At 38.7% G+C, this 26,106-nt stretch overlaps 1 protein-coding gene across 1 annotated transcript in view; it reads right to left on the bottom strand.

Moving 5' to 3' along the window:
• Positions 1 to 4,536: 4,536 nt before the first annotated feature.
• Positions 4,537 to 26,106, bottom strand: part of Megf8 (multiple EGF like domains 8) — an 85,534-nt gene continuing 63,964 nt past the window's right edge. Inside the window, exons 16-17 of the mRNA XM_071663563.1 lie at positions 22,326 to 22,791; positions 4,537 to 15,476 (exon numbers count right to left, since the gene is read on the bottom strand). Coding sequence (XP_071519664.1) covers positions 11,433 to 15,476; positions 22,326 to 22,791 — 4,510 coding nt within the window. The 3' untranslated portion in view covers positions 4,537 to 11,432. The remainder of the gene's footprint in view (positions 15,477 to 22,325; positions 22,792 to 26,106) is intronic.

Consider the following 26,106-nt stretch of genomic DNA (forward strand, 5'->3'; position numbering starts at 1 on the left):
CTCTCTCAACTGCGCTCTTTTTATTCCCACACATCTCTCTTACCCTTACGTTACATACTCGATCAAACCACCTCACACCACACATTGTCCTCAAACATCTCATTTCCAGCACATCCATCCTCCTGCGCACAACTCTATCCATAGCCCACGCCTCGCAACCATACAACATTGTTGGAACCGCTATTCCTTCAAACATACCCATTTTTGCTTTCCGAGATAATGTTCTCGACTTCCACACATTCTTCAAGGCTCCCAGGATTTTCGCCCCCTCCCCCACCCTATGATCCACTTCCGCTTCCATGGTTCCATCCGCTGCCAGATCCACTCCCAGATATCTAAAACACTTTACTTCCTCCAGTTTTTCTCCATTCAAACTTACCTCCCAATTGACTTGACCCTCAACCCTACTGTACCTAATAACCTTGCTCTAATTCACATTTACTCTTAACTTTCTTCTTTCACACACTTTACCAAACTCAGCCACCAGCTTCTGCATTTTCTCACATGAATCAGCCACCAGCGCTGTATCATCAGCGAACAACAACTGACTAACTTCCCAAGCTCTCTCAGCCCCAACAGACTTCATACTTGCCCCTCTTTCCAAAACTCTTGCATTTACCTCCCTAACAACCCCATCCATAAACAAATTAAACAACCATGGAGACATCACACACCCCTGCCGCAAACCTACATTCACTGAGAACCAATCACTTTCCTCTCTTCCTACACATACACATGCCTAAAATATATATATATATATATATATATATATATATATATATATATATATATATATATATATATATTTTTTTTTTTTTTTTTTTTGACATGTTGAACGTTAGATTCACGGGTGTGTGACCTGGGATCATGTGTGATAACCGTAGCGACCCCTCGCAAGGAGGTGGAGACAAGGAAAGGATCTAGTTCATCAAAGGAAAAAAAAAGGTAGACGTGAACACAGATATATATATAAGACAAGTAAGAACAGCTGTTCACATGATTGAACCCATTGAAGCCACCGAGAGAAAAGATTCTTGCAAGGGGCAATGTCATAAATGTAATATCGAACTAACAGCATCAATGTCACCAATTAAATTACGATAAGAATACAAGACAATGACCTGTGCTACCTAGTCACAAGCTATACCTAAGGTATTTGCTTGTGCAAGGCCTTTCTGAAATAACGTACTCCAATGCTTTCGATTTTGAATGGCCTGTATCCCAGTTCTTTTACCTTTTCAGATCAGTTTTCAAGTGTTGTGGTTGCTTTAGGTTTCATCCCTTAGCCATGGTGTAAGTGGACCTTTGTATTACACCTTCTGCTTCCACTTGAGGAACCTCGAGCTCTTCTTTGCAGAGAGCACGAAGACTGACATCACTTGATGACAAGAAAAGTAGTTCCATTACTGCATGCTTGATGGCAGCATGACTGCCAAACAACAAATGAGTGTTTACTTAATACCAATAATACAGTGTAAGTTTCCTGAACCACTATTGTCAGTAATAAAGACACCAATCAAAATAAATTTTTCCTCTACAGCCCGTTCTTGTAAAACTGATATGAACGATTATTCTGGTAAGTTTAAGACCGCACAAGTTAAATTGTGCGATTTTGACAGTTAATAACAAATGATATTTTTCTTGGTATATAGATTATGGCTTTATAAACGAGATATTCAGTGTCAGTGTCACTCACTATATCTTTACCGAGATTATAAAGCAAGACTACTTCGTTCCTAATATAAAGTCTGATGCTCATACAACTACTGTGTTCATTACAGATGTGAAAAGGAAGTCATATTACATTAAGTTGGATCTTCACTGAAATGAGAAAAAATGGAAATTATACTTGCATAGTCTATCCTAACAACCTGATTACATAGCTAAATTTAACTTACACCAGTAATTAGTATAAAATCTGTTGCTAAACCTAACCAAACTTACACAAATACTACCTTGGTTGCCTCTTTATGATCAAGCCATCATAAGAGGCTGTTGGAATTAATGCAAGGCTCACCTGACCTGACACCCCGGATAGTTTTACCACATGTTCACATTACTGAGTACAGTTGTTACAGCAGCGGCCAGGCTGTGTGTACAAACAAGTGTCCATACAACAAAATGAATATATCATTATCCCCAGTGGTCCAAGTCTCTCCTGTATGTCGATAAAAAAAAAAGTTTAAAGAAATTGCATTTAGATTTTCAAACATAATTTTATGGAACCAGCAACATTAAGTTAGTGAAAAGAAAAAATTGCTTATTTCACCAACGAATACCTGACAATCTTCTCTTGGTCAATACTGAGAAAGTGACCAGTGTAGCGAGACAGCCATTAGAGAGCAATGGGTGTGGGTGTAACGAAAGGGGTGAGAGGTCTTTCAAATGATGTGGGAACATGAGCTCTCTTATACTGTGGCACTAATATCATTGAACCATATTCTCTCCTCAAGTTGTTCAAAGCATCGACCACTAATTTGGAGAAAATAAAATACTTTACACGCCCTGCTTCAGTCCAATGACAGCACGTTAATCCCTGTATACCACATGGTTCTAGTTCACTTTATCCCATCCACGCCTTTCAGCCTCCTGTATGTTCAGGCCCCCATCACTTAATGTAATTTTTCACTCCATCATTCTATCTCCAATTTGGTCTCCCCATTGTCCTTGTTCCCTCCACATCTGACATACATATCCTCTTTGTCAACCTTTCCTCACTGGAGTGCATGGTATTAGTTGATTGGTGTGTTAGGAATTTCAGTGTATGCATCGATTATGGTGAGGTGGCTGAGGATTGGCGGAATGAATGTAGAGTACCTCTGTATAAAGGCAATAATGATAAAGTTGAGTGTTCAAACTACAGAGGTATAAGTTTGTTATGTGTCCTGGTAAGTTGTACGGGAGGGTATTGATTAAGTGGGTAAAGGCACTTATGGATCATGAAATGGGAGGAGCAGTGTGATTTCAGAAGTGGTAGAGGATGTGTGGATCAGGTGTTTGCTTTAAAGAATGTGAGAAATACGTAGAGAAACAGATGGATTGGCATATGGCATTTTTGAAAGTGGAAAAAGATATAATAGGGGTTGATAGGGATGCCTTGTGGAAGGTCTATATGGTGTGGAAAGAAAACTGTATAGGAGCAGTTTAATGTTTCTAATGGGTGTAAGGCATGTGTATGAGAAGGAAAAGAGCAGAGTGAATAATTTCAAGTGAAGGCTGGTCTGCAGCAGGGGTGTGTGAAGCTAATATGATTGTTTAATTTGTTTATGGATGGGGTGGTGAGGGAGATAAATGTAAGTCTTGGAGAGGGGAAAATTTGCAGCCTGTATACTGGCATTTTCTGCTGAAAATAGCCTGTCTTTTTCTAAATTGAGGTTAACATAAAAGAGATATTTGACATTGCCTTGAAACCTTGAATCTTCTGAACTAAAGCTAGAGTATTTTGATGAGGCTGTATGAATATCTATGTCTTTCACTTCAAAAAGCATTAGAAAGTGGTAACTGTACACATGAACAGACTATACTGAAATGGCTTTTCATTAAAAACATGATACTGGAAATTTCATGAATAAATTTATATTTAGACATGGTGAATTGGGTTGAAGATTTTCTTTATCACCAATGAAAAATTGATTTCCTTAACAATAAATCAAAAGCATGGCAGAAATATGCAATCTACCAATTCTGGTAATCATTCAAACATGGAAAAAATCCTGAATAGATATAAAACCACAGGCAAAGCAGTGTGCATGTGTAAATGTGTGTGTGTTTGATGGGGTGAAGTCAATTAAACATCATAAATGTGTTTGAATATTCACCCAAAAGTGACAGAAAAATATTAAGCAAAGAGAGGTATTTTTTGACAATACACTAGTCCCGTAGCGTTGATGCTATATGGTTGTAGGGTGTGGGACTTACACAAAAATGTAAAGGATAGTGTGAATGTGCTGGAAATTAAATGTATGAAAACAAAATATGGTGCAAGGAGGGTTGATTGAATAAAAATTGATAGGGTTAGAGAGAGCTGTGGAAGTTAAGAGGAGTATGCATGAAAGGTATGAAGAGAGGGAAAGATGATTAAAGAGGGTATAAATGTCAAGTGGAGGGAATAAAGAAAAGGAGAAACCAAGGAAGAGATGGAAGTATGGAGTGAAAAATGCTTTGAAGGCTCAGAGCCTAAACATGCAGGAGGGTGTAAAGCATGCAAGGGATAGAGCAAATTGGAACAATGTTGGTTACAGGGGATGACCTGCTGTCAAAGGACTGAAGCAGTCAGGGAGAAACCAAAGGTTTGTGGCCTGATTGTGAATAGGGAGCTCTGGTTTCATTGCATTATACATGTAAGCTAGGATGTGGATGTGATCAAACGAGGCTACTTCTTTGTCTGTTCTTGACACTTTCTTGGGAAAAGAAAAAAATCCATGATTACTCTTATTCTCCTAAGTAGTGCTCTGGGTTTACCTCTCGTATCATACGAAAAACCATCACTTACATTCACATTAACAGAACATCACTGGACAAGGAAGTGAGAACCAATTTCCTATGGAGATTATATTTCATTAGAAAAGCATTACAGATAAATCTATACATAATATCAATTTACAAGTTCATAAATAGAGATTCAGAATAATGAAGTCCTAGATTTCTGCAGTGATTTATAAAATGCATATATACATGAACAATTCTACAAATATTCTATCATCACAACGGATGCCTAATGAAATTTTAACACTGAAGAATAAATTATGAATTTTGTAATCATATATATGAGTTACATACAGTAGAACACTCAAGTATAACAACAGGGTTATGCTAAAAGAACTTTTGTTAGTAAGTGCTACTCTCAAACAGTCATCTAAATAATTTACTCCAATGCCTTAACCTGATTTGTCTAAAGATAATCTATTTACTTCTGGTATACTCTCTCTTAAGTAAAGAGTTTACTTGAACTGTAATTACAACTTACATACATAGCTATGATTACTTCCTATGAAAAATTTGACAGCAAAAATTACATTCATTCTAAGGAAGGGAATGTGGATTAACTTACAATAGGCAATAAGTAAATATGGGCGGAATGGGAATAATTCTCAACTTTCTTAAACAAGACTTGTTTATATCTAACAAATTAAGATATAATTACAGGAAGGAGGCATACAATTTGTCTCACATTATAAATTACATTCCTTATACCATATACAGTTATGCTAACCTGATATGCTGATTTGGACGCAAATAAACTTTGGTAGGATGGATGATTTTAATAAAGGAGCTGGAAAAATGTTTAGGCAGATACTGTTGTTGTAAAGCATCACTAAAGTGTAAAGAGACAGCCAAGAAAGAAAGGTATGAAAATATGCAGAGGGCAAAGGAACAATACTCTTTAAAGATGAAAAAATAATAGACTGAGCACCAGGTACTAGGAGACACACACACACACACACACACACACACACACACACACACACACAAAAAAAAAAAAAAAAAAAAAAAAAAAAAACTAATGTCCACACACAGAAAAACTTATAATAGACGCAGAGAATGGACAGAAGAGATAAAAACTGAAATAGAAGACAGAGTGGTAACAATGTAGCAAAGAAAAAAGAGCATGAAACAATATCATTAAATGGGTATTACAAATACTAGAATGTATGTGGCGGGGTGGTGACGGGAATGAATAAAGGCAGCAGGTATGAATTATGTACATGTGTATATAAGTATATGTCTGTGTATGTATATATATGTATATGTTGAAATGTATAGGTATGTATATGTGCGTGTGTGGATGTGAATGTACATACATGTGTATGTGGGTGGGTTGGGACATTCTTTCGTCTGTTTCCTTGTGCTACCTCACTAATGCGGGAGACAGCGACAAAGTAAAATAAATAAATAAATAAATAAATAGAATGTATAAAGTCCTATGTTGTGAGAGGCAAGTCAGAGATGATCATAAGCTTTAAAGGATCAAGATAAGAAAAATAGTGAGAATGAATATTCAAGAATTTCAAAGTCTTCCAATAGTAATGCCAAAATTTTGCAATTAATACCACGGATCACATCTAAATGTCAACTAGTTGAATTAAACAATACACTTTTCAGTCAAAAGATAAAATGCACATAATTTCAACTGCTCATTACAAATTATATGTAATGCAACTATATACACCAAATTACTATATCAAAATGGCACAAGAATAATCATTACTATCTATCTGTCTATCTATATCTCCGACACAATACCAATCCATCTAAATCACTAACAAATCCGACTTAACATGCCATTCTGGTAAACCTACTAACTTTACATTTATGACTATTGCTTGTATAAGGGTGCTTCGTTTCAGCTTAAAAGTTATCTTTTTCCCAACAGAAAAACTAGAAGTCTGATTATGTACCAATAAACATGAGCATCTTTAGTTCAAGCAAAATTCTAAGGTTAAAATATGTATTCCCACCAGTCCTTTAATGCCTACTTGTTGGGATGAATGTCTAAATTGAATATCTCATAGGTATTTATATTTCTGTTATATACAGTTATATACTATATACTATAAAATCACTAGCAAATGAAGGGATACAGGTTGTACCTCTCTAATTTGGCACTCTGTGGTCCAGCAACTCTCATGGTCTGACACATTTTGAATCTTCTGCCATTAGTTTGTGGGTCTGCCACCAGGGCAGCGCTGTTAGCAGTGCTAAGGTGCCAAAATCTGTTTACACTGCAGCTTAGCTAATTAGCAGTCCTGTTAATTCTTATAGCCCCAAAGCAAGTGTATAATGCAGACAAATGTTCCCTATGTTGGTGCTGTATGCCACGAAAAACCCTTGCCCAAGATATTGAGGAGTCTACATCCTGGGGTAAGGATTCCAAAGATAGGGTAATAATTCTTGGCTGCAGCAATGCTTCAAGAACACACATAGCGAAGCTGATGGTAACTGGTAAGAGTGTTAACATGAAGGTCTTTAAAGATCCAATTTCTGTTTTTTGGCATTTCCTACGGTCCCAAGGTTGCCGGATTAAAGGGGTACAAGCTGTATCATTGTAATTTCCCAGAGATGATATTGAACAAAATTTGTGCCAATGGAAAGCACATTTTATATAGCATTTATTTACTTTTAGTATCTAAATAAACATAAGAAAAATACAGGAGACAATTCCAGTAATAATGTAAAAGATAACTTATTTCAACTAATGCAATCAATGAGGTAGGTCAAAAGCCATTCAGAGTGCAAGAGAAGGTGGTTGTTTACCTTCCATCTTCTCTAATGTAGTCCATGTCTGTCTCTCTTGTATTGAATTTACAAAACTAGTAATCCCATCTAACAACTGACTAATTAATGGACTCCTGCATATCTACCCAAGATAAAATGAATAAAGATTAAAATCTACACAAATTTACAAAACAATAAACTTTCCTTATTTTGTATCTATGTCCTTAAAAAAGCAAAGCAATGACTACCAAAAATAAGTCTTGATATTTTTATTCAAATATAAATTTGCATCAATGATGATAAGAATTCTGCATTAACAGGATACATTATGGTTTACTAACTCTGAAATAAAGTTCAATGTATGATGATGCAGATGCATTTTTAAAAACTGCAATAATACTGCTGAAATGTAAAACTGTGTTTTGGGCACCACAAATGTCTGTGAGAAATACAGATAATATAAGAAGATAAACAATAAATGAATCTGAGATGGAAAGTCATTAGGAAATACACAAGTGAAGAGTACATGTGACAAGTACCATATGATGCTCAATAAAATGTCAGTTTTGAATAGCATGTAAATTGCAAGAGAATGTAATGAGAAAATAAGCCATACATGTTGCATTACATGTGCTGAAGTATGCTATAAAGAATGGTGTAGTTCATCTAAATGTATGCAAATGAAAAAATTTTGCAACAAAAGAAAGGCATGAGACAAATTTCTCACAACGTGGACATAAAGTCAGGAGATAGGATGAAGGCAGAGAATGAGATAATTTGAGAAAGACACATTATTCTGAAATCTTTCAAGGGCTGGAGTAATGAAACATATAATTATGAGAAGAAAAGGATGTTGATAGAGAGATGTAAAGTGCAATTCAGAAAACAGGTGCTGGAAAAGATCAGTGGCAAGGGAAGCATGAAATGTGGGAGTCTGTGTGTTTGTGAGAGATCAAAATGTTGTAATATGCAAATATGCAAAAGGTTTAGAAGCTTTGATTATAATGCAGCCGGATAAAGGGAAAAGACATAAAAAATAAATAAAGATGGCATAATAAAGACAAACTAAAGGAAAATTAGATAATCTACATTAATTTACAGCAATCAAAACAGGGATGGAATCAATACTTTACTGATTTATTTCCTTGGTTTTTACCTAAAGAATCAATTGAATAAGATTTCAATGCCTTATATATATTTAGCCCTTTCCAAGTGGGATATGTTTGCTGATTTTCTGTGGGACCTAGTTTCAAACTTTATTCATTTATTTATATTCATTTATACTTGATCATTGTTTCCCTTGCCGGTGAGGTGGCACCAGGAAACAGATGAAGAATGACCCATCCACTCATACACATACATAAATGTCCATACATGCACATATACATACATCTACATATCAACATATACATATATACATACACAGACATATACATATATACCCATGTACATATGCTTGCTTGCCTTCAATCCATTTCCACTGCCACCCCACCCAAAAGGAAACAGCATTGCTGCCCCCTGCTTTAGTGAGGTAGCAACAGGAAAACAAACAAAAAAGGCCACATTTGTTCACACTTAGTCTCTAGCTGTCATGTGTAATGCACCGAAACCAAAGCTACCTATCCATATCCAGGCCCCACACACCTTTCCATTGTTTACCCTAGATGTTTCACACGCCTGGGTTCAGTTCACTGACCCCTGTATACCACATTGTTCCAATTCACTCTATTCCTTGCACACCTTTCACCCCGCTATATGTTCGGGACCCAATCACTCAAAATCTTTTTCACTCCATCCTTCCACCTCCAAATTGGTCTCCTGCTTCTCCTTGTCCCTCCACCTCTGACACATACATCCTTTGTCAACCTTGATGCTTTTAAAAGTTAACCTGTGCACTTACTATGGTAAATGTAAGTTGCTATGGGCCATGATACATTCAACCATGTAAAATAATTCAACCACAGTCATAATCTACTTGCCAGTGATCATATCTCATACTCCTCTCTCAAGTTTTGATATAATGAAAGCTAAAGTGTAAAATTATTAACATCCTAAAAGTTTTCTTTTCAAACTCACACTCCAACTAACCTGCAGAAGTTGGTGACAGTTTGAAAAAGTGTGTAAAAGAAGAAAGCTGAGAGTAAATGTGAATAAGAGGAAGGTCATTAGGTTCAGTAGGGTTGAAGGACAAGTTAATTGGGATGTAAGTTTGAATGGAGAAAACTGGAGGAATAAGTGTTTTAGATTTCTGGGAGTGGACTTAGCAGTGGATGGAACCATGGAAGGGAAAGTGAGTCACAGGGTGGGGGAGGGGGCGAAGGTTTTGGGAGTGATGAAGAATGTGTGGAAGGAGAAAACGTTATCTCGGACAGCAAAAATGGGTATGTTTATCGGAATAGTAGTTCTAACAATGTTGTATGGTTGACAGGCACAGGCCATAGATAGGGTTGTACAGAGGAGAGTGGATGTGTTGGAGGTGAGGTGTTTGAGGACAATATGTGGTGTGAGGTGGTTTGATCAAGTAAGTAATGAAAGGATAAGAGAGGAAATAAGAAGAATGTGGTTGAGGTAGCAGAGGAGGGTGTGTTAAAATGGTTTGGACATATGGAGAGAATGAGTGAGGAAAGACTGACAAGGAATAGAGTGAATTGTGGTATACTGGGGTAGACGTGCTGTCAATGGACTGAACCAGGGCTTGTTAAGTGTCTGGGGTAGACCATGGAAAGGTCTGAGGGAGATGTGGTTTTGGTGCATTACACATGACAGCTAGATTGAGTGTGAACGAATGTGGCCTTTTTTGTCTGTTTTCCTGGCGCACACTCGCTGAACTGGGGGGTGGCGATGCTGTATCCTGTGGGGCGGGGTAGTGACAGGAATGGACGAAGGCAAGCAAGTATGAATATGCTCATGTGTATATATGTCAATGCCTGTGTGCATGTGTGTATGTACATGTATGTACATGCTGATATGTATATGTGCGTATATGGGCATTTATGTATAAATATGTGCATATGAGTGGATAGGTCATTCTTTGTCTGTTTCATGGTGCTACCTTGCTGATGTGGGAAACCGATTATGTATAATGATAATATAATAACTATTTACTGTAGCACCAGATTTTAGTTAACCAAAAAAGACCTGATTAACAATGCACCATTAAAATAAACTGTAATAAGTTTCATCTTTTGGAATTTTCTGAAGCAACTACATTAGAAATACTCTTTAAGGTACAACTTCAGATACATGTCTTTTCCATCCATATCCAACCTTATCTAATTATCCTTTTCAATTGTACTGATCCTATTACCTTAAACAATGAAGCTAAATTGAAGTTAAACTGACTACATCTCCATGAGGAGACTAAAAAGTCCATTCATAACATAATTCCCTAAAAGGTACAGAGGTTAAGAGGTTTCATGTACTTAATTCACCCACATAGATACAAAAGGAATTACAGATAATGGATAGATTGTCATAATGATATTGCAAACAGATCCAGGAAGATACCTCTATGCTTATTATCACCAACAACCAACATTTATATTCTTTAATAACCCTGACAACAATAATGATCATTTTAGTAACAAATGCTTTACTATTTGAATTCTTCCCCATCTAAAACTAAGAATATTGAAACTTTCTGCATAATATTTCAAACACTTTATCTCTAAACTAGCCTGAAAATAATCAATCTACATACGAGAATTTTTTTATCCTAAGTATGATTACCACCATATAAAATATCATGTGGTATGTCTTACCTACCATTTTCCTATTGTTACAACACTAAATCTATGAGATTAGACAATAATATCACAGCAAATTACAACTATCTAAAAACAGCATGGCCATGAGCGAATTTAATCAACCATAAGAGTACAAGAATATGGACTTCATAATGCAAATGAATAACCACTTGTTTCCAGTTCCATTTTGTGCATATTCATGATACCAATTCACAGCAAACATTAGTATTTGAATCATGGGAAGATTTGTGACCAATGAGAAGTAGGAATCAACAAGAAGTCAGTAAAGCAAAAAAGGCTGATTTGTTGTATATAAAAGTAGCAGCAAAATTCTAACTTTTCAATTATGTAACATTACTGTATTTCTAATACCTGTACATCTAAACGCATAATTTAAATGCTATACATTACCAGCGCTGGTTCTCCTGGCAATTATAAAACATCACTGTGGGACCAACAATCAACAAGGATTCAAGCTGCCATGTGAGAAGTACGCCGTCGAAGATGAAATGGTCTAGAGGCAGGAGGATAGATACGTGACATTAAGCACAAGGCAGATCCCAAAGCTAAGCGATGAGTTGGTCCCTCTCCATGACTCACAGGATTACCAATGCCTCCTCCAGGTAGCTGAACCATTACAGTTACTACAGCTGCAACACCATCATCTGTTGGCTCCACTGCTAGAGGGCCTAAATCAAATCCATCTGCATATCGATCCTTCTTGGTGGTCCGCTTCCGTCTCCCAGGAGACAATGGTGTTGGGTCTGGAGGCATATCTAGAGCATCATGGTTGAATTCATCCTCAGCATGAAGCACCAATGTAGTGATAGCAAAAGGCCTCTTTGCCATATGTAACATCTCCACCACATGACGTCTCCTTGCCCGTCTCAGATCTACTCCCTGCTTGATTTTCCAAACCACAACACAGAGAGCAAGAAATAAGAAAAAACATGAGAAAAAAACTGAAAAGAAAACAAATAAGTCAATCCTTGGCTGATCCTGACGGAAGAATATAGAACCAAATGTGTCCACCTCTTTTTCACCTCCAACACCATACACAACAACATAAAACTTTGCGGATCGCAAATCATGCTGATGCTGTGGAAGTGTGATTACTAACCTATTAGTTACATTTTTCACTATCAATATATCATTAGCTCTTGATACAGTTGCAAATGTCTTTAATCCTTTAGCAACCTTTTCAGTGACCTGATAGCCAGTTATTGTCTGTTGTGTTGCATTTGCAATTAACTCCTTTGTTAAAGGGACTGGAAAGCTGCCAAGGTTGAGATCAGAATTTGTTCCTAAATATTTCCTCTTCAGAGGTGTGGCATATAAGGCATGAGCTGGTTCTTGTGCAATTGGATAGTTTCTGTCAAAATCCACTTGCTGCTGGCCAGTATCCTGGTTGACTGTGACAACAAATGTCTCTTCACTGGAGCTGAAATATACATCTGCACCACCTTTTGTTATGTCTAGAATTAGCCTGATGTCTACATTCATAAATTTTGGTTGAACTGCAAAAAACACTGTCTGACCTGGGCTAAGGGTGCTAGGTTTTGTGTTACAATCACTCTGAGTATAAGGATCAAGGCAGTACTCCTTCTCCACATTCATCTGTCTGTAACACTGATGGCCATTACTTGGATTTCCCAAATATGAGTCCTTACACTTGGCACACTGTTGCTGCCAACAGTTGTCTTCTTCATTTTCAGTACTGCCTCCTCTTGTTTTTGTACTACCTGTGCACTGAGTGTCAGTGTTATTACCACAGTTACATTCTGTACCCCAAACTGGGTTACAAGTTGTGCCATGGCCATTGCACTGACATGGGCGGCATGGGCGACGCAGGTCTTCTATGCCCCGAAAATAACCAGGTAAACAACTATGACACTTTGGTCCTGTGGTATTATTTGCACAGTCTATACAAACTGCATCTGCTCTTGCCCCTTCTGTTACATTTAGTACATTTACAGTTAAGTTGGACATTGCTGTAAGTTCTGGGGGAATGCACTTACTGGCATGCATGTTACAATACTCTAAACAACTAATGCATTGTCCATTATTCCGAGGATCACCCACAAAAAGAGGCTTACATTTTTCACACTGTTTACCCATTGTGTTATTATAACATTCTAAACATATGTCTAACTTATCTGGGCCTTCACAGTTTGCATGACCATTGCAATGGCATTCAATTGAACAGTTGGTGCCTACATAGCCAAAGTCACAGGTGCAGTTATTGGGTTCAACACAAGTTCCAAACACACATCCTTGAGAGCAAACAGGCATGCAGTGCCCGCTCTCTGTCATGTTATAGCCAGGAGCACACACACACTCATATCCTTTTACATGATCTACACATGACTGACTTTTATCATCACAGGTATGGTGACCATTCTCGCACTCATCCTCAGGTGGACAAAGATCATAGTGCCAAGAAACAGGCAGTGGATCAGATATGCTGTGATCAATATGTGAACGTGCACTATGATAAGGGTGATGGAGGGACATGATGGTGGTGTTGGCAAGAATGTGAGAAAAGCTACGTTCTTGGCATGTTCCATTATAGGGGCCCTCTAGAAGGCCTCCAGTGCACAAACCTAATCCTCCCACTGGTGTCTTTAAGGCACACCATCCACAATGTGATTGACTCAGACACTGAGAACACTGCGTGAACTCCTCACATGGTCTAGGGCACTGATCTTCATTTCCTGTCAAAATGAGGCCACAAGTGCCACCTAGGCAACGTAATGCTATGTAACTAGGTGAAAGACACTCTTTAAGTGATGATGACCAATAGCACTTTTGCCATCCACCCTCAGCTCCCTTGGCACTTAGGCAGTCATGGCAATTGGTGTGAAAATGACAACGAATGGGGCACTGGCGAGGAGGGGAAGACTCCACCAAATATGATGAATGACGACGGATCATACTTTTAACACAATTCCAGTTATAAATGGGCATCACATAAAGGGTATAACCCAATTCTGAGGAGCGAAGAACCTGTCGTGTCCAAATACACTCACGAAGGCTTCCACACTTGTCACAGTCAGAGGCAACACATGTACCCCCATGACACTTGTCAACCTCAGTGATAATGTTCCCTGAGCCATTATCATCTCTTGCTTGAGAATCACAGAGATTCTCCTGTGCACAGTCACTATCACGAGGTATACATTTTCCTTTAGAACAGTTGAGGCACCACTGGCAACGCTGTTCTGAATGTGGGTGAGCAGGCCATTCAGCTAAACATTCTGTGCAAGACTTATGTTGATAGCAGTCATGATCTTCAAGCCATCTTGCATCGCAGTGCACACCCACCACACTAGTCTTAGCACCACGTGTACTAAGACAGGTACTAGGTTCCTCTCTAATATTGGAATAACAGTAGGATGTGTTAGTACCTGACTTTTCATGTACCACACAGTTGGCACATCCAATTACATCACGGCACTGGATTTGGTTTGAATTGAGAGTGCATAAATCAAGTGGTATCTTTATTTCAATCACTGATCCTTGAAGGGTACCGAAATAACCACCAAATACATAAATAGTTGAGTCATAAATAGCTGCACTAGTTCCAGTGTGAGGGATTACCTCATGACCTACTACAGTGATGAATTCGTTATTAAGAGGAATCCACATATTACACTTGTAGGAGTAAACCAAGAGTCCTTGATCTGAGTCTCGATGATCAGTAATGTCACCTCCAATTATAACCATGTAGTCTTCTGTTGTGACTGCTGAATGAAAAGTTCTTGGAGCTGGGAGAGATGCAGGATTAAGGTTTGTCCTTCGATCTGGTGGAAGTACAGACCACTTTCTACGAATATAATCCAAAGCATAAAGATCTGGAAAGTGATCTACTTTATTAACTTTAAAGGAATATCCACCATATACATAAAAAGATTTCGTTCCTACATGATACACTGTGCTGTGACCGTATATGCCAACAGGGATAGCACCACTAGTCTCTATCTTGTTCCACTGTCCATTAGCCAAATTGTATTCCCAAATTTCCTCCAAAAAGCCATAATCTGAGGATGCTCCACCAATCAATACTAATGACTGTGACTCTGCATCACTACGGTAAGTCAGAGTATGGCCAGCTAAATGGGGCAAACCAGGGTGAGGCTCCAACTTTTTCCAGCTTTCTGATTCAATGTTGAATTTCCAAGAGTCTTTCAAGAAAGCACTTTCATTCAGTCCTCCATATATATACATCTCTCTCTGATTGGGAACATATGCAGCTGCATGAAAGTATCGACTGGGAGGTGGCTGACGCCCTGGTTGTACATTAACTGTAACTTGTTTCCATATGTTGCTGTTGTTGTGAGTGTCAAACTGCTGAATATCATTTAGGGGACCTCTTGACAACGAGTAACCACCGAATACCCACAATGAACCACGGTGGTCTACAATGAGAGAATGTCCCATCCGTGGCAATACTTTTGAGAGATGAGAATTAAGAGATGCAATCTTCTCTGGTGCAAAGAGCTGAGTCACTACAACCTGCAAGCAAAAATTTCTGTTTAATGTTTCTTCAAAAAATGAACCTGAAAATCAATGTCAACAGAAATTTGTAAAAAATCTTTCACAGTAGATCTGATAGTTTACTTAGCTGTCTGTCATGCATTTTCTAATTCCATGCTACTTTACAAACACCTTTGTATTCCGACTGTTTATCTTTTATGACTTTCTTACCTTCCTACCTTTTCTGTAATATGTCAAAATTCAGTTTCAGGCATTACTTTAAACAATCAATTATCAGAGATCAAGATCATGTGAGAAATAAGAAATCCATGTGCACTGCTACTATCGCAGGAACTATTTAAGTTACAATAAATTAAATGTGAACAAAAGTAAGGGAATATGATGCAGCAGGGGAATGGGATAGGAGGGTCTGAGTGCAACTATGAATTTGAAGGACCTGGAGAAAATTAAAAGCTATAGGTACATGGAAGAGGATGTAACAGCTGATGGAACCATGGGGGCTGCAGGGAGTCAGAGGGTGGGAGAGGGGGGGTTAAGTTTTTGGGTGTACTGATGAGTGAGGTAAAAAAGATCAGTGTCAAGAAGGGCAGAGACAATCATGTCTGAAGAAATAATAGTCCTGACAGTGTTGCACATCTGTGAGTTTTGGGTCTTCAATAGTTAGGAACGGAAGTGGTGGAAATTATATTCCTGAGGACAATGTGTTGTGAGGCAGGTGGATTGTGTAAAGAATTACATCATGAAAAAAGGTGTGGTAAGAAGCACAGTCTGACTGAGAGAGTTAGCATCATGGCTGAAATGGTCTAGAAATATCAAGAGGATGAGCAAAGAAAGACTGACTAGGAGGATCTAAATGTCAGAAGTGGCGGTAGGCAGGGGAGAAGGAGACCAAGGAGAGGGAGGGATGGAGCAAAGGAGGCTTCAAGGTATCAGGAACTTCAACATTCCAAGTGTGAGAGATGTGCATGGGAAAGAATGAAGTGGCCTGAAGTGGTATACTGTGGGGTGGAACTGCTGTCAATTGGCTAAACCAGGGCACATGAAGCGATCACAGTAAACCATGAAATAATCTGGGGCTTGGCTGTGGATAGGAGGTTCTTGTTTAAGTACATTATACATGATAGCTAAAGAAAGTTTGTGTACAAATAAGGACATTCACTTGTACCTGGCACAACCTGGCTAAGAAGAGAGCAACAATTGTGAATAAGAAAAATAAGCTATCATAAAAACTCTCGGGGTGGCGATGGGAATGAATAAAGGCAGACAGTATGAATTATGTACATGGGTATATATGTATATGTCTGTGTGTGTATATATATGTATACACTGAGATGTATAGGTATGTATATGAGCTGTGTGTGGACATGTATGTATATATATGTGTATGTGGGTGGGTTGGGCCATTCTTTCGTCTGTTTCCTTGCGCTACCACGCTAATGCGGGAGACAGCGACAAAGTAAAATAAAATATAAAAATAAAAACTCTCAATGTACTGAGATGTATCAATGATGTAGAAACCAATTAAAATGATTCCTTGATCAACTGAAATGAATGGTTGAATTAATTTCAGACTACTCCTACCACTATTACAAATGGCATAATGTTACCCACTTGATACAGTAAATTGTATCATATGACAGAGGAAACCAATGTGACACCCATTATATTTATACTAGTACATAATACTGATACCTTTTCTTGACAAATAAGGTCTCTAAACTGTAAGTTGGGTAGAATTGCCAATAATACACTGAATCCTTACTGAGCACAAGGATGCATTACTGGAAAACAGTATGCTGGGCAAAATCTTGGACAAATTTAATACCTTACAGAATAAATGAAAAGAAGGAAAAATGGCCACAAAGTGTACCATTAGGTAAAATATTTTCATGATTTTTCTTAATAAAAACCTGTGTGACTACATGTACATATGTATAAATGGTAAGCAGCTAAAAGTAGTGAGAAGTTTTTCACAAAGGTGTAAAGCTTCTGTATGAGTAGAAAGAGAGGGGTGAGTGAATGGTTCCAAGAGAAGGTTGATCTGCGGCAAAGGTGTGTGATGTCACCATGGTTGTTCAATCTGTTTATGGATGGGGTGGTGAGGGAGAAAGTTACGAAAGGGTAAGAAAGATGTGTGGTATCAAAAAAAAAAAAAAAAAAAAAAAAAAAAAATCGTTGAAAGGGCAGAAGACAGTGTGTTGAAATGGTTTGGACATATGGAGAGAATGAATGAGGAAAGGTTCACAAAGAAGATAAATATATGTCATAAGTGGAGGGAACAAGGAGAATGGGGAGACCAAATTGGAGATGGGAGGATGGCATAAAAGAGAGTCTGAGTGATTGGAACACTAAAGCTCATTTGCAGTCCAAGCATTACAAATACCTTCAACTACTCATGGCAACACAACAAAATCCTTTATATCTGAAAAGTTGCCAACATAATACTCTCCAAACCACCACTCCCCTGCTTCTTACTGTCCTATACCATTTCTAACCTTCATATCCAAACTGTGAAAACTAATTCACAACAGAATCAAACAAAACATCAAACTCACCCTAAAAAATCATGGCTTCAGACCCAAACACTCTACAATCATGCTGCAACATTTCATAGATGGATTCAACCAACCACAGCCTCCCTCCCTGCACCAAATTAATGGCAAAAGACATCAACAAGACATTTGACACTGTCCTCAGACAAATTCTGACAAAAATTACTTGACACTACTCTCCACACCAGTGACACAAACTGGTCGGCCAATTTCATATACAGCCACCATACCAGAGTCACTCACAGTGGCTTCACCTCTAAAACAATTAAACTCTACAAGGGAGTCCCCCAAGGACCAGTTCTTCCTTCAACTCTCTTCAATCTCTTCCTACATGACCGACCATTGCCTTAAGGTCCTTTCATATGCAAATGACCCTACAATCACATCACAACACCCTAAAACTGCACTAGCATCATCAAACATGCAGCAACACATCAAACAATTGGAACACTGGCTCACCCAGAACAGAATGTCTGCATCTCCACAGAAGTCTTCAATCACTCTTTTAACCCCAGACAGAGACATTAGTCCAGATCTTATCCCCGCCAGCCACCTTGAATGGACAGTCACTCCCAGTAAACAAGACACTAACCATTTTAGGCATCACATACAACATACAAATTCACTTCCCAGATCAGTAACATGGCCACAAAAGCAATACACAAAGTATATATCCTAAGAACGATAACTTGAACTAAAACTGGACACGGAAGAGAATCACTTAACATTCTCAACAAACAAGTCATCCACACCACTTCAAATTATGCCTCACCTGCCTCATCTTCCTTCCCCTCAAGAGCATATATAAAAAAGCTGCAAATGACATAAAACTGTGCATCCAGAACAATCACTAGATACCTAGCCATCACAAATACACAACACCTTCACGATGAAACAAAAATTCTCCTAATATGGTCTAAACAACATTCAATTCTATGCAACCCCACCCACCTAAAACACTTAATAACTAACCACCAACTCCCAAGTAAAAATGAAAAGCTTAAACCTGTAGGGTAGTTGGTGGTAACAAGCCACCAACCAGGGAGGTATATTACCACCTTGGTATCGGGAGGGTTATTGACAGCTGTGTAGTAAGCCAGCACTTCAGTTCTTGTCAAGTTGCACTCTTTTGAGTCCACAAACATAAAATCTCTCCTTGTCACACAACTCTCGACAACACTCAATTCATGCAACTCCTTCATAACTATAGACTTTTCTGTGTGCTAGCCCTGCCTCTTGGTAAAATGGTAGGAGCAATAGGTAGAAGCAGTAGGTAGGAACATTAGACAGGAGCATTAAACATAAACATCTGGCAGAAGTAGTATGTAGGGATGAACAGTAGCTGGGAGCACTAAGTAGAATAGGTTGGAACATTAGGTAGAAGTAGTAAGTAGGAACATTAGATATGAGCCCCTGATAACATTGCACTAGAGTTGCCCTCTGCCAGTGCCTTGAAATGGGTGAGGAAGTAGAGGCTGAGAAGCAGCACTACAGTTCACCAATTATGGAGACTCTTTAGCTGTGGCCATCCCCTTAAGGGAGTTCCTAAAGGGAATGGGCATCAGAGATACAGACAGATAGATATCTCCTACCTTACACTTCAGAAATCTCCATTCATGGATCACTCCACCCCCAACAAATTGTACACTGACAAAACACAAGCACACCAAAATAACTTGACAAGTGTTAAACACCAAAGCCCCTGCCTCACGCTTCAGTAACCTCTATTCATGGATCACTCCACCCCCAACAAATAGAACATTGACAAAACACATGCACACCAAAATAACTTGATTAATGTTAAACACCAAACCCCCGAGACATACACCCATCAGAAATCACAATATACTGACAACCACATGTCACACTCTCCTGTCTACACTGTGGAAATCAACTGTCACTACAAAAACCATTTCAACATATCTAAGACCCTTCATGCCTATAATGCAACTACCATACAGATGACACCAAGCACTTACTATCCAAATGCCCAGTACTCTCTGCACATACATCAAAACATGGTGCACATGGCCAGCAACCTGAGTGCTGCAGGGAGCCTCGTAAAGACACAAGTGACTCCTGAGACAGAAAGTAAATTAGCATGTACTGTACTACTGGGCTCTACCTGCATGACATTACACTGCTAGTGAAAAGTTGCCTCTGGTATGGCTGTATCACTTGGAGTACAGTTTTGTCACAGAACTTTTCACTTCAGTGGAGTTCATTTCCCTGCAACTTGAAGTGGAAGCCACAGAATGGGTGAAGCAGCAGAAGTTCTAAGAGCATTCAAGATTGTGTGAAAAGACAGGTCATCATCTGGGAGGGCAAAAATTGATGTTTAAAAGTCAAGTAATCCTAACAATGTTGTATGGATGTAAGGCATAAACTATAGGTGAGGATATGTTGGAAATGAACTGTATGAGAACAATAAGTAGTGTGAGGTGGTTTGATTGGTTAAGAAACAAGAGAGAGAGAGAGAGAGAGAGAGAGAGAGAGAGAGAGAGAGAGAGAGAGAGAGAGAGAGAGAGAGAGAGAGAGAGAGAGAGAGAGAGAGACAGAGACAGAGAGAGAGAGAGAGACAGAGAGAGAGACAGAGACAGAGAGAGAAACAGAGACAAAGAGAGAGACAGAGAGACAGACAGAGAGTGTGTTTGTCATAAGAAGTGTTTGCTTGAAAAAGCTAAAGAGGCTATGCTGAAATGTAAGGACACATGAAGAAAAAGAGCGAGTTGTTGACAAAGAGGATATATGTGTCAAAAGTGGAAGAGACAATGAGAGGGGGGGGGGAGACCAAACTGGGGATGGAAGGATGGAGTGAAAAAGATTCTGAGTACTTTGAGTGAGTGAATTGGACAGATGTATTACACTGGAGGTGGTGTGCTGTCAATGGATTGAACCTGGGTATATGAAGCAACCGAGAGAAACCATGGATAGGTCTGTGGCACTTGATTGTGCATGGGGGGGCTGTGGTTTCAGTACATTACACATGACATCTAAAGAATGAATGTGTGCAAATGTGGCATTTCTTTATCTGTTCCTGGTGCTATTTCCCTTAACATGGAAAAATGGTAAGCAAGTACGAAAAATATTACCACTAGCAATACCAAAGGCATTTACCTAAGAGCCATTACAACATTTCTCTGGATTTTCATGAGAAATATTTTGTTTCAACCATATCATCTAATTTCTATGCTGACACAAATACCATCTTAATTTCTTAGACAACTTACCATGTCCTGCCTTTGAGAAGTTGAGGCAGGAACTAACCGTCTACCTATCTATCTACATATATCCCTGATACCCATTCCCTCCTGGAACCCCCATCATGAGGGTGGCCATGGCAAAAAAGTCTCCACTTATCTCTGTCCTTATGTGCCTCCCTTGCAGACACCATTTCTCTTCCATTGTATTTCCCCATGTCACAGGTGGTCTTACTCTCACACCAACCTCTTTAATTGCACTATGGTCTTACTCTCACACCAACCTCTTTAATTCACTATATGTAAACTTCCCATCTTGCATTCTTTCTCTATGCACAAACCACCACAAAGTGTTATGTTTCACCCACTCTACAATTCAATCCCTTTGCATTCCTGGACATACCAACTTTCTCATACACTTCCTCATTTTCTTCCTTCCATCTAGCCATACCACATGCTCCTGTCAAACAGCTCATTTCCACCAGATGTATGCGACTCATTCCATGTCCATGTTTTGGCTGCATAGGTAAGGGTCAGGAAGAATGCTGTCTCTTAATCCTTTCTTCACTTTCATACTTAAACCTCTTCATTATTCTATGCAAGCACTATGCATCTCATAAAATCATGAAAAACTTTTGTAATTCCTTCAAATGACTAATCATTCAAAAAGAGTGAATACTACTGAAGCATCAACTGATGATAAGATTTCTAAAAACAGCAGTATCAACTGATGATAAGATTCCTCAAGACATCAGTGTCAACTGGTGATAAGATTCCTGAAGACACCAGTATTGACTGAGGCTAAGAATCCTAAGGAAATCTACTGTTGATGAGATTCCTATAAACAGCAAAACTGACAAGAGGATAAGATTCCTAAAAACAGTCGTATCAACTGATGACAAGGTTCCTAACAATAACTACTAAAGATACTTGAATGGTGTTAAACTCATGAGCACAGAGTTATGTATATGTTAGGTAATGATCACACTACTTAAGCCAATCAGTAAGAACAATTAGTATATGATCACAACCATGAAGGTAATGATAATGGATAAGCAAAATGTTAACCAAAGATTACACTACTGGTACCAAATGTTAAAGGATACTCTGCTTACCTGATGATCACGCTGCTTTATGCTGCAATCATCTCCAACAAATCCTGGTTTGCATATGCAGCGTCCATAACCAACATGACAACTCCCTTGTCTTTTTGCTTCAGAGCACTTGCTGGGGCACACAGGAATATCACAGTGAACGCCACGCCATTTCTCATTGCATACAGGCTTATTGTTCACGCATATGCGGTTGTGGCCTACATTGTTCTTACACTGCAGCACCTCATAAGTGACATTAAATCCCTGACCAGGATCATTTTTCTCATAAAAGACAGTCATAAGCCCACTGGCCTGTACAGTCACAGGGTATGAGGCCTGGCTTGCACAGAATGCTCCTATGATGTGATTTTGCTGATTTGAGCGATTAGTACCAGAAACAAAATCTGGAAGTCCCTCATATACATATAATATTCCTTCTCCACATTCTATATTAATTTCTTCTATTGTCAGCTGAATGACGTATGTTCTGAAAACAGAAAAAATTGATAAATTACTACAATCTTAGTACACATCTACATGCAACAGACTGAGTCCACATATCTGATAAAGGTACACATTTACATGCTGCAGACTATGTCCATATATTTTATAAAGGCAGCTCCAAACACAACAATCAAGAGTCTACATGCACTCATACATAAAAAAAATTTGGAGATGAAGTCCCTAGCCCAAAACCAAATTCTTTTAATAATCTTTACAATGAGCCCTATTCCTAAACCTTAAAAAAATCCTGCTTTGATACTCAGAAAGATATCTTTTCCCTGAGTAGGTGCCCCTGAAGTTGCCCAAATCTTTATGCACTGGGTTAGATGAATTGCACTGTGAAATGAACTTCAACTAAAGTTAAGCTGCATTGCTACTAATGGCTTAATTATTGTGCCCACATCTCCATCTTCATCTACAAGTTGCTTACAACACTCCTAACTCTGAGAGACATAATCTCTATGAAAAGAAAATCCCCCCCCCCCCCCCAAAGATCAAGCAACTGGACCCTCTTGTCAACTGAAAAGACAAAGTCAGCAGAACAGAACCAAAAAAATGGTGGCTTTACTGACAAACACTGAACCATGAAGGGCACACCCCTATGACTTGAATTAGTGTCATCACCTTGGGGCTTGCTACAGAACATAAATTACTGCATACAGACCCCCTTCCTGCAAAAGTGAAAGGTGGCAGAGGAAGCAACAAGGGGGAGGAGAAAAAGGGAGGTGAGCCTCTAATACAAATTAAACATGACTTCTCATTTTTACAGAAAGACTTACACACAAACATAAAGGATATGATGAAAAATGTAAGCTGACATAACCTTAAAAGATAATGCATAATTCCCCTGAAGGAGGTGGCAAGAGAAGGGAGGATACACTGTTGGGATAGGCTTTGTGACCCACATTTACTGAATGGCACTTACCACAACTCATAGTTACTACTTACATATATTTAAATATTGCACAATTCTACATATATTTACATACTACACAACCTTATAAATTCACATCAATGTATATGTATATGTAATCCTGTGTGTCATAGAAGGTGACTAAGTAAGGATGGAGCTGGGGGCAGGAAATGATCCCCTTCTGGTATTTCAATTTCTAAAATGTGGAACAGAAGAAACCAAGTGAGGAATACTGATCCTCCTCCAAGGCACAGGCCAAGGGTGTCTGAATGTGTGAAGACAAATATGTACTATGTCTGAGGAAAGGAACTTGGATACTCTAGCTATGTGGGAAACAAAGCTTAAGGGTTATGGGGACGACTGGTTTGAGACCATTTTATGGTGAAGTCAAGAGTGAGGGTGAGGATTAAGGAAGGGTAGCACTTCTTCATATGAACAGTGTCTCATCAATGCTTTAAATAATGACAAATAATGACTATGACACCACCTAAGCAGTGTGAATCAAACCTTGAGTATAAAACTGAACACCATGAATCGGATGGCAGCAACTATATCCCTGAGTCTGTTCTGGGGGCTTCTGGTCCCTCTCCTTGGAGGCATGGGGGATATTGCAGAGCACTGCACCAAAAGGTAAGACTGTTACAAAATAGTTTTACTACAAAGGCAAAATACTACCTTTATAAATTATAGTTTTATCATACTGGTACAATACTACAAAAATTATACTGCTGTATACTGTGCTGTATAACAATACACCAAATGGGGATGGATTTTTTTTTTCTAAAATTGCTTACAGCCAAACCATACATGCCAGCAAAATTTTAGCTCTGCATCCATACTTGACAGAGTTGAGTCGAAAGCGATCCACCTGGTGAACTGTCACAGAATAATTTCCAAACTTGACCATTTTGCCTTGCATCACAGTCTTGGTTCACTTTCCCTCTTTTATAGGTATTACTTTGGATTCTGCTTCTGAGAGCTGGCTGCTTGTATGCCCACAGCACTAACTAGACCATTCAATATTCAGCAAGCTGCTGAGCCACACAATTATCATGTGGCCATCAGCAACTCAAAAGTGGAGTTTTGACAACTGCTTCTTTTCCTACCCATCAAAGCTTTAAGACTCTCTACCTTCTCATGTCTTTCCCAATAACTATGACCTGGCACATTTCAAAAGAAAAGTTTTAAACTCAAAAATTTGTATGTACTTTCCCTTGTGTTTTCTTTACTATTCAACCATTCTCACTATATATTTCAATTAAAGCCTGGCCTTGATGTAGACCTTTGTCCATGAGTGGAGCCTTAAAAAAAAAAACTTTACCAATGGAATACCAAGAAATAAAAAATAACAAATGACAGTTAGAGACTGAGTGTGAACAAATGTGGCCTTTTTTTGTCTTTTCCTGGCGCTACCTTACTTGGGGGAATGCTATTTCATGTGTGGCAGGGTGGCGACAGAAGTGGATAAAGGCAGCAAGTATGAATATATACGTGTGTATATATGTATATGTCTCTGTATGTATATGTATGTATACGCTGAAATGTATATGTATGTATACTATGTGCATGCATATGTATATACATATGTGTATGCGGGTGGACTGGACCATTCCTCGTCTGTTCCCTTGTAATACCTCACTAACATGGAGATGGCAATTAAGTATGATGAATAAATACATAAATAATACAAAAATAAAAGTAATAGTGAAAAGTAACAAGATAAAGCAATTTTGGAAAAAATTTCATTATACCATTTTTCAATTCATCAACCTTAGTATTATCTATCTGTCTACATCTCTGACGCCTGTTCCAACTGGAACTTCCTCAAAAGGATGGCCAAGGCAACAGGGTCTCCATAACTACAGAACTCCAGTGCTGCTTCTAAGCCTTTAGAGCCTCACCCTTAACAGGCCACTGGCAGAGGGCAAGTCTAGTGCAGTGTTTACAAAAGCTCCTACCTAATATTCCCAATGACTACTGCTATTCAATGCTCCTACCTACTACTTCTACCTAAGTTTCTACCTAATGCTCCTGCCTAATGTTCCTACCTACTACTTCTATCTACTGCTTCTACCATTTTGCCAAAAGGCAGGGCTACCACACAGCACTCACTGCAGGGAAATCTAGAGTTATGAAGAATGAGCTGTGTGAGTTAAGTGTTGTCAAGTGTTACAGATGACAAGGAAAGACTATGTCTGTGGACAGAATGCCAGTAGTCCAAATGTTAGTTAGGCAAAAAGAAATGACAGCTACCTGTGTCAGAGGAGTGCAACTTGACAACCACTAAAGTGCTGGCTCACTAAGCAGATGTCACAAACCCTCCTGATACCCAAGTGTGTAGTAGTACTGGTAATATACCTCCCTGGTCGTTGGCTGCCTACCAAC

This window comes from Panulirus ornatus, chromosome 7 (assembly GCF_036320965.1).
Source record: "Panulirus ornatus isolate Po-2019 chromosome 7, ASM3632096v1, whole genome shotgun sequence".
In the NCBI taxonomy this organism is placed as follows: Eukaryota; Metazoa; Arthropoda; class Malacostraca; order Decapoda; family Palinuridae; genus Panulirus; species Panulirus ornatus.